The following is a 10,651-nucleotide window of genomic DNA, read 5'->3' as shown; positions in this document are numbered from 1 at the left end:
ACCTACCAAACACTCGTTAAGTCTTGACCAATCTTGTACTGCTATCTTATTTTTATCATAAACTACTTTGGATTATCCTAATGTTGTGTTTCTATGTTCCACTTAAGGAAATAAAGAAAAAGAAACAGATGGAAAGAAAGAAGGGGTTTGTTCCCTGGATTCGTTTTTTTTTCTAAGAAAAGAGAAGAAAAGATAACAAAACTTCGTGTTCAGAAGATCCATCTAAATAATATATTAAAGCAATACATATTTCACATGGTTTTCAAATATGCCATCCACATAGGATGTCAATTAATCAATTTTTATTTATACATATTCCACATAATTAACTAATTTTTAATTACCATTCATTCAATATAATAATTTTTTATGTTATATGATATAACAATTAATGCATTTATTACTATATAATATTTATTAATTACCTCAATAAACCAATTATTACTTTCTTAAAATTATATTATTAACAATTTATAATTAAGTCAATTAAGTATTATCTCGGAAAGAATGACTGGTTTCAACAGCTTAATTAATTGGTTTAATTTTTTTTGTCAAAGATATTATAGATTTACCGGTCAAAAGTGTCTGGTACAATTTGGGCATAAAAATTGGAGCATAGTTGAAAATAAGGTTATAGCAGTTTGATATATTTTAGGTTCTAGGATACAGTTTGTTATCAAACAGTTTATAATGTTTCACAAATAATTTGTTTTTATACTATTTTTATGGTTATCTAAAAGTTTGTTTTTTTAAACAATTGTGATTAACCCGTAATGGACAAAACCAATATGCTCATAGTCGGTAAATGACATGGGGTTGTGACTAAGGTTGTTTCTCTATATGTGAGTGAGCAAATTTGACTAATTTCAACAAAAAGATGGTCATGGTTATTTTATGTGTGTGTGTGTGTAAGATTCAACCTCTTGCTTTACACGACTCTTAAAAACAAATGCAAAAGCTATAATGTTAAATAAAAGTTTATACGTAGAAACAAAGATAAATTTATTGACATGTCATCTTAGTTTTTATGTTAATTTAAAAGGGCAGATCAGACTCATATTTACTTCAGGTCAATAGTTTTTTAGTAAAATTAATTCAGCTCGAAACAGGTTATGAACGGAAAGTGTTCGGTTTGAAACAGGTTGTTTTAAAAGAATATCAAATTTGTTAGGTCAAAACATGCGTGTCAAAAAGGACTATGATTAGAATAAACTTGAGTCGAATCGTGTTGTTTTAAATCACAGTATTTTCTAACTTAAAAATGAAATTCATTATCCATGTATTTTTAGTTTTATATTAATTTAAAAAGGCGGATCGGGTTCGTGTTTGGTTCAAAACAAGTTTAGATCAATGTGTTTTTAAAGTAAAAGTAGTTCGGGTCAAAACGGGCGGGTAAAAAAGAGTTACGATCATAACGAGTTTGAGTCGAAACGGGTTATTTTAAATGATAGTATTGTCTAACTTAAAAGTCAAATTCATTATTCATACATTTTTAGTTTTATGTTAATTTGAACGAGAGGTTTTGGTTCATGTATGTTTCAAAATAAGTTTGTTGAAACAACCAGCATTTTCAAACCCGATGAAAACTTTTTCCATTGAATTATTTACTTTATAAACAATTTATGTTTAAATCCTTCGTCACTATTATAATTAGTGTAATATATAATTTAATTTATGAGAAATTGTTATATCTTACTAAATTATTTGGCATTCTGGATTTTTTTAAACAATTTTAGTTGTTTTATATGCTTGATTTCACTTATAACTTGTATCAAATATATAAATATTTTTTTTATTAACATTATATCTTTTTTGGGTCCGGATTATTAACCTAGTTTTATAGAAAAGAAAGAAATATGATGACCTAGGAACAAAAGTGGTTATATTAGAGAAGAGGAAAGTATAGTCTACTCCGCGGTCCATGATATGATCGACGTGTCAAAATATAATTGGATTTGCAGGGTGAGTAAAGTAATCGTCATCGCAGAGTAACACAATCCATATCATATGGATCTCTCTTTCTTTCAAGATCTACTTATTCCCAGCCCCACTGATGATGATTTTTTTATTTAACTAATTTCTTTTACGCCGATGTAAGGTATGTTGATTAATTCGTTGCTATTTGGTTGATTAGATTTAGGTTCTCAGTTGAAGTTCAATTTCTTAGCTAGGGTAGTTTGCTGCTTATTAGCTGTTGGGTTCAAAGTTTGTTTGTTTGTTAAGTTTGAGTAGGATTAGTATGTTTTATTTTATTATAATGAACAGGAAGAGAAAGAGTCGATTTCCGTGTTTGTTTTTTTTCTTCTTTGGCCTGATTCCAAAAGGTTCTAGCCCCCTTGTCATTTGGATCCAGCCAGAGTATACTTGCAATTGGGTTTGGAAATTCTGACTCAATGTCCTATCTTTACAATCACTTACCATTTTAATAACTATTTGTGTTTTTCAAGATAAAATAGAATTAACATCTTCAACATATATAATTGTTTTAACTTTGATGCTAATTTGTAAATTATAATATTTTGGGTTAACGGTGGTGTTTGTTTCAACCTCTACTGAGTGGTGGTATCATCATCCTTTACTTCAAACTTAACTCGCTGCATTCAAAGCTTCATAAACATCATATATACTTTGCGCTTTATTCATTTTTTGTCTTTATTACTACACTTTCATTTTAGCAACAGATCTTCTCGGTAATGAAGAGTTTTACAATGAGTAAGCTTTCCGATGGTCGTGGCAATTAGCCCTGTATAGAGTTTTGTTACTAATGGCAATTGTTGTCATGGCCAGCGGCGAGTTTGTTCTTTGGAAAAAACTTTGTTACTTGGAAAGGACTACCGGTGAAATTAAAACGTAGCAACTAAATAAAAAAAGTTTAATAAAAGGCAAAGTATGATACTTATAGAAGTTTTGAATGCAACGCGTTACGTGTTAAGTTCAAAGTAAAGTAGAATGATATAGTATGTCAATAGAACAATAGCTAATGAGAGTATTTATTGTTTTGCAGATCGTAAGGGGTCAGCCAGTATCGCCTTCTTCAACAGGATGTACTCACGGCGATGTGTCACTAGACGAGCAATCACTAAATACACATTCCTTATAATAGTTATTCTCGTCACCATTTCCTTTCTATCCATCTTCGACCATACCCAAAACATCACTTCATTCTTCCGCCCACTCTGGGACACACCACCCCCTCCATTCGAGTACATCCCACACTATTATGCCGAAAACACCACCATCAACAACCTATGCAACCTCCATGGATGGTCCTTAACCACCGAACCGCGAAACGTCTATGACGCGATCCTATTCAACAACGAGCTAGACTTGCTTGAGATCAGATGGCGTGAATTGTACCCTTACGTCACCAAATTCATTATTCTCGAATCAAACATGACATTCACTGGCATGCCCAAACCCCTCACCTTTGACTTGAACCGTGCCCGTTTTGCTTTTGCTGAGGATAAAATCGTTTACGGTCAGCTCCCTCTTCAACTGCCCGTTGACCCAGTTGGCCCTTTTTTAATAGAATCACATCACCGGAGCATTATGAACGAGCTGATCCGACGGTCAGGAATCTCTGACGGTGATCTTTTGATCGTTTCCGATACCGACGAGATCCCAAGCTCCCACACGGTTAAGCTTCTACAGGCGTGTGACGGTTTGCCAACTGTATTGCATCTTGAAATGAGAAACTATGTATACTCGTTTGAGTTCCCGGTCGATTACAACAGCTGGCGGGCCACGGCGCATATATATAGCCGGTGGACGAGCTACCGCCACTCCCGCCAGACGGATACTATTCTTTCCGATGCAGGGTGGCATTGCAGCTTTTGTTTTCGACATTTGAGTGAGTTCGTGACGAAGATGACGGCGTACAGTCATGCGGATCGAGTGAAGAAAAAGGAGTATTTGGATTATACGAGGATTCAGAGGAAGATTTGTCGTGGGGATGATCTTTATGATATGTTACCGGAGGAATATAGCTTTAAGAGTTTGATTGGAAAGATGGGGTCAGTACCTCGGTCGGCTTCTGCAGTTCATCTTCCTGCGTACGTGATAGAAAACGCAGAAAGGTTTAAGTTTCTTCTTCCTGGCGGTTGTCAACGTTCACCGGAGTAAAACATAACGTGTATGTAGAGCAGTTTTTCTATAGCAACAAGGTAATGAGTTTAAACTAAAGTTATATGTAAATTACGTTTTTGAAATTTTTGTATTCTGTTTATGCTGTTGAGGCTTTATAGAATGTTCTTTAAGACAAAATAAGAAAATGTTTTTTTAGTTAGTTTTGTAAAAAAAAATTAGTTGTCGACTTGTCGTTTAAATCTGAGTTTGATATAGTTAACTTGAATGATATATACACTCATTTCCAAATATATTTGAGACCTATTATTAATCTCATAAGTAGTTTTTAATTAGTGATATCTTGTTCATATATATGGTATACTAAACATACTGATTGACCGATGCGATCTTGTTAGAATATACGGTACATTGACATTGTTTCGAATCTACGGTACATGTTGGTTGATAGATACAATCTTGTTTGAATATAGGGTACTTGTCGATTGATAGATGCAATCTTGTTTTATAAAATTGAGGATAGAAAACTTCCCAAATTAATGTAGCGGTAAACACTTGATTCCTTTAGTGACTAGTCACGCTTCCCACATCTTGAATATTCCTTAATTCATGTTATCATTAATTGTTTTGTTATTTTATGTTAGTCGGTTAGTGCGTGTACTAGGTAGTTTCATTTTGTAAGACTATTTAAAGGCATGGCTGTGAATGTTTTATTAAGCAGAAAAATGAATTGAAGTTTAGTTTTGTTGATCACTTTTTGTCTTTATTTCTTGGAGCATGACCCTCTCTTAAGGGTTAACTTTTTTTCACCGTCTTAGTTATTTTCACTATTGTGCAATGTGTTAGCAGTGTTTTGATAAGTGCTAGTGTTTTGGTAGGTGTTTTCACATAATGGGCTCTTATGCTTAAAAAAGATAATCCTAGTTATTACCAGTGTTATACCGAGAGTTTTTTTGATAATAGGTTCTTGTGCTTAAATAAAAATTTGAGGATAGAAATTTGATAGGATATAATTGGTAAGACACTAACACCTATTATATAACTTGGCAAAGTCTTATAAAATTCCTTTAGATGCTTACAATTAGATTTTTAGCTTTTGTTATGGCATTTAAGTATGTATTATCTTGATGGATACAATTTGAGGTAATTAACCTACTTATTTCTTAAAAAACATAGGCTACTATTATGGTATAAAAACCATAAAATTTTAATGACTTCATGGTATTGAAATCATGTGATTATTATTTATAGATAGCGATGGTGTGTTTATATTTGATGTAATGGTTATGCAACCTATTTAAAACGTTTACATCACAATTGTAGAATAAAATATTAGCTTTAAGCTGTGTGTTATGTGTGCTAGGTTTAACTAGCAAAAGCTAGTTATATTGTCATATCAGTGTTGTGTTACTGCCACGTAGACAGTAGGGTTTAACTAGCTCATCATTTAACAAACGTACGGTTAACTAAGTTTAACCATACTTTTTTAAAAAAAAATTATGATTGGTTGTTAGTGGGGGTGGACCTGAGCTGTCATGGGCGTTATCTTGATAGCGTTGGAGATAGGGCCCCTTTTGGGGGAGGGGGGGTGATGACGCCGGAGGGTGTTGTGGCTTGGCTGGGTGAAGTGGCCAATTGCGCCTCCACATCCTCCACAACAAGTAGTATTATCAAACACTGATACGATTCAAAGGTAGAGGTGATTATTACACTTCATTATATATACACGTGCCATTTTTATTATATCTTTCTTTAGATGAGTTGTTCTTTGTCGTATAAAGAGTTAGCTAGGAAGATTCCCATGCGTTGAGCCGGGTTGATGTTATTAATAGTCGTACTTGTACAGCTTATCAAATCGTGTGATGCGTCTACGATTTGAGGTGAATTCGATCAGTTCCGGGTTACGTAACCAAGAATAACCCCCCCCCACCCAAAAAAAAAACTTCGTTAATGCAAAAATATAACAGAATAACATAACAAAACGTGCGTTGCGGTTACAAATCGTTGACACTTTGGTTGGTATCCGGTTATGAGATCGAAAATAAAGCAAAACATAAATTCGTCCACACCTAAATACAACAACTTAACATATTAAAAATATAAAAAATGCGACGAACAAAAAAAACACGCGCATTGTAGTTGCGAACTAATACAAATTTCTTGGTTCTGGAATCGAGGGACAAAAAAAAGTGAACAAAAACTCACGAGTTGCGTTTGCTAACTAACACGAATTCGGTCGGAATCGACATTATTGACACTAAACCCTACACTAAATGCATGTATTGTGGTGGTGGACCGACAGAAATTCGATTGGTATCAAGTTACGATATCGAAATGAAAACAATAAGTTAATTTGTTCACGCTCAAAATACAACAAATTAATATATTTAAATGAAAAAGACCGTGGCGTAAACCAAAAATATACACACGCTATGGCCATGACCTAACGCGAATTCATCCAGAATCGATGGACAAAAAAAAAAACTCGCGGCCAAAAAAAACCTTAGGTTGCGACCTTGAACTGACACGAATTTGATCAGAATCATTTGATGGCGTCAACGGTATAAACAACCCCGCATTTTACGGTCGCAAAACCGACACGAATATAAAAAATAAAAAAAAAAACAAATAAAAAAAGCCAACCAACCACGTGAGGCCACGTGAACCAATCACGTGGGTGCATTGCCAAACCTCTTGATTAGTATATATATAATAATAATGAGTCATAAATTTAATCAAAATGAAATGGTAAATCTTTAAGGTAGGTGAAATGGAAGCGATACGTCATTGGGATAGGATAAGTTGACATGTCGATAGCAGTAAGAACACCATCCTGCCTTTTGTACCGAACATTTAAAGGAAGCTCGGTGAGTTGTTATAGTAGCAGACCCAAAAAAAAGTTTCCACGAGGTCCCCTTTTTTGGGTACCTAATGCTACCCGACACGAAGTTGATAGATGCCCGGAATGAATACCTTGGTGTAGAAAATGAAAATATTAAAATTTAGCTCGGTGAGTTGTTATAGAATTTGAATTTGAACCAATTTAGTAGAAAATGAAAATATTAAAATTTAGTTGACCTATCATATAGATTTCCAATTTATATTTTGTAAGAATAATCATTGGTTATACTTCGACTTAAAATTATTTTTTTAGTTTCAAATATACATTTATTAGCTATATGGTTCTAGAAAAAAAAAAGAGAAACAAAACTAATGAAATATGAATTACACATTCACTCCACTTAAAAATATGAAGTCACCACTAATCCACCATCGCCTTTGGTTCCCATCCCCATCCCCATCCCCATCCCCATCCCGTGGCTAGTAACTTTGTGAGCTATTAAGCAATGTTGTAAAAATCGGGTTTTTACTCGTATCGGGTTGGGCTAAAAACGGTATAACCGGAGGTTCAACCGGTTACAGTTTATCTTATCATTTTCTATAAATACAACTTTAATTCCAAAAATAACCCAAAAGTAAATGATTTTATAACAAAAAATAATTCAAAAGTTAATCCATATTAAAAAAATAATACAAAAACACTCAATATAAAAAAAAAGGTCCTAAAGTTTACACGTTTGAATATTAATTGTTAGGTTAAAAGTAATTTTTATAAAATACGGGCCAAAACTTTCAAAAATTTCTTGACATAAAACCAGTATTTTAGAAAAAACAGCCGATACGATGTTCTAGCAAACCGGTCAAAAATACCGGACTCAAAATACCGGCCTGTTGTGCGTAATCCGGTTTAACCGGCTCAACCGATCGGTTTTGAACCGGTTTTTAAAACACTGCCATTAAGAACACCAAAACGAAATATAGATGCAAAATTTAGACCGAAATGTAAAACATAGAAAACAATAACTATGTCAACTTAGGATCTGCGTGTTACGACAAGACCATTAAACCGGAAAAATATAAGTAAAAACGTTAAATCACACACGTTGCAGTATGTAACCACAGAATTTACACCAAAACATTAAACAACTACCAATCTTAAATAAATATTATAATATTTAAACAATTAAATAAAACAAAAATAAAATAGTAAGTTTATTTGAATTGTATGTGTAATATTTAAACAACTTAATGAAACAAAAATAAAATAGTAAATTTATTTGAATTGTATGTGTATAATTCTCGTGTGCAACTATTGATTTCAAACTAAAAGGTACAGGTCACAAAGCATAAAGTCCAACCTAATTTGCGCACACAGTTCAATTTGTCGATTTAGGATATGCGTGTTACGACTAGACCATTAAACGAGAAAAATATGAGTAAAAATATTGAAACACACAAATAATAGCATCTTAACCACACAATTTACTCCAAAACTTTATAACTACTAATCTTAAATAAATACTACAATATTTAAACAACTTAATAAAACAAAAATAGAACAGTAAATTTATTTGAATTGTATGTAAGGATGAGCAAATTCGGTATCGGTAATCGGTACCGGTACCGAAATCAGTACTGATTTGGTACATCGGTACTAAAGTTTTGAGTTTCGGGATCGGTACGGTGTATTTCGAATTTTTACCTTCAATACATGTACCGTACCGGTACCGGTATGAATATTTCGGTACCGGTACCAAGAATTTATGATTTTCGGGATCGAAATTTTCGATACCAGCACCAGTACGGTACCGATCTCATCCCTAATTATATGTGTATAATTCTCGTGTGCCACTTGATCAACATATAAAATAATATTTTATTATTGATTGATTTCAAATTAAAAGGTACACTTAACAAAGCACAAAGTACAACCTAATTTGCATACAAGTTTCATAATTGTATATATATAAATTAATAGAATTTATATTTATATATTTTTAAAATTACCTTTATATTAATTTGCTTTAATAGGGAATGTTATTCCAATAATCCCTAGCTTAAGCGGTTAATGTAAGACAACTAAAAATTTCATTTAAAAACTGAGTGGTATCGAGTTCAAGTGATCTCATATGTGACAAAAAAAAAAAAATAGTAGAGGTTTTAGGTTGGAGATAATGGTTTTCTCTTAGGCTTGTTTGGTTGGAGGATTTCAAAGGATTTTAAGGGAATTGGAATTAGAATTCCATTGTTTGGCTTGTTTGGCTGGGCATGAGAAGGAATTGGAATTGGATTTCATTTCCAATCAAATCCATCATGTAATGGAATTTAGATTCCTTACATATATCAAAGGATTTCAAAGGAATGTTCATAATTTACTCAATTAACCCTAGCAAATAGCAACACATTCACCAACATATTCATCAACTACCACCGCCATTTTTTCCGGCCACCAACATTTTATTCCGGCACCACCATTTTTTCCGACCATCACCAATGCAATTCCGACGAGATTTGAATCATGTTTTTCCGAGCCGGAAACAACGGTTAATCAACGCGTTTTCCGGATAGATGTAAGCGTGCGTTTTCCGGCCGGATCTAGACCCACCTTTTTCGGCCATGTTTAAATCAACGCATCCCTTTTTTTTCGACAGTTTTGATTGCTAGCGGTGGTCGGAGATGGTAGTTGACGGTGCCGACCGACGATGGTGAGTAACAGAGGAGCAGTGGTGGTGGTGTCGATTGTGACCGGCGGTGGTGGTCTGCAGCTTCAAAGAAAAAGAGGGAGTCTGATATTCAAATCAAATGGGCAGGATTAGTTATATTTGATAGTTTGAAAGGGTAATTTTGTCTCTTTAGGTGTCTTTACATTCCAATTCCTTTAACAAATGTATAACCAAACAAGATAAGGATTTTCAATGGAATTCATCAAATTCCAATTCAAATTCCATTTCCCATTCAAATTCCAATTCCAATTCCAATTCCATTAGAATCCACGAACCAAACGCACCCTTATGATGAGTTTTCAAGATGAAATGATATGGTCAATCATTGATTCACATGGTTAGTCAAACAAAAACAGAGAAGGTTGTTTCTTTAGAATAGATTTGTAGTACTATAATTGATATTCCATTTTAAATTTTATATGATGTTATACATTGGATTTTTGGTATTTTAAATTGTGATGTATTCTGGATAACTTCAGGATGCGGTATTCTTCAAAACGACAGGTATCCTTAATATATTGTCATACTAACAATTCAATCTCCATTCTTTAATGATTAACAGGTCAAGTAACGTTCTACACGTCTTCCCGAGACTTGGTCTACTCTCAACAACCACTTAAGCAACATGCATCATGGAAAATAACGACTACATTTGATTTAGTCTATGTTTTCCTGATTTTTAGGAGATATTGTTAGTTTATTTCTTGTATAAATTGAGTCGATAACTGGACTAAAAACACACACAACACTTACGCTCAATACTTAGCAGCATTCAATCACTGTAACACAGTCCATATCGATAGCTCCAACAATTGTAACCTTTTCATTATTTAATAAATCGGTGGTGATAGTTTTCACCGTCCGGGGTTTTTTACTTGCTATCATCAGGATAACAGACTTTTTCCTCGCAACAAATCTTTGTGTCATTGCATTTACATTTATTTTAAACAAGCACCTAATCTCACTTACTAATTTGGTTACGAAATTACTCTTATTGATTTTTA

General features: G+C 33.5%; 1 protein-coding gene across 1 annotated transcript; it reads left to right on the top strand.

The window, feature by feature from the left end:
* The first annotated feature begins 2,968 nt into the window (after window positions 1–2,968).
* Window positions 2,969–4,154, top strand: LOC143599088 (uncharacterized). The gene has a single exon (XM_077077135.1). The coding sequence runs from the start codon at window positions 3,043–3,045 to the stop codon at window positions 4,120–4,122; it is 1,080 nt and encodes a 359-aa protein (XP_076933250.1). The 5' UTR covers window positions 2,969–3,042; the 3' UTR covers window positions 4,123–4,154.
* The last annotated feature ends 6,497 nt before the right edge of the window (window positions 4,155–10,651 follow it).

Source organism: Bidens hawaiensis, unplaced genomic scaffold (assembly GCF_021521415.1).
Source record: "Bidens hawaiensis isolate Kalapana, Puna unplaced genomic scaffold, B.hawaiensis_p1.1 tig00051472_1, whole genome shotgun sequence".
NCBI lineage: Eukaryota > Viridiplantae > Streptophyta > Magnoliopsida > Asterales > Asteraceae > Bidens > Bidens hawaiensis.
The sequence above is the reverse complement of the archived record's forward strand: the minus strand, read 5'-3'. Positions and strand labels throughout refer to the sequence as shown.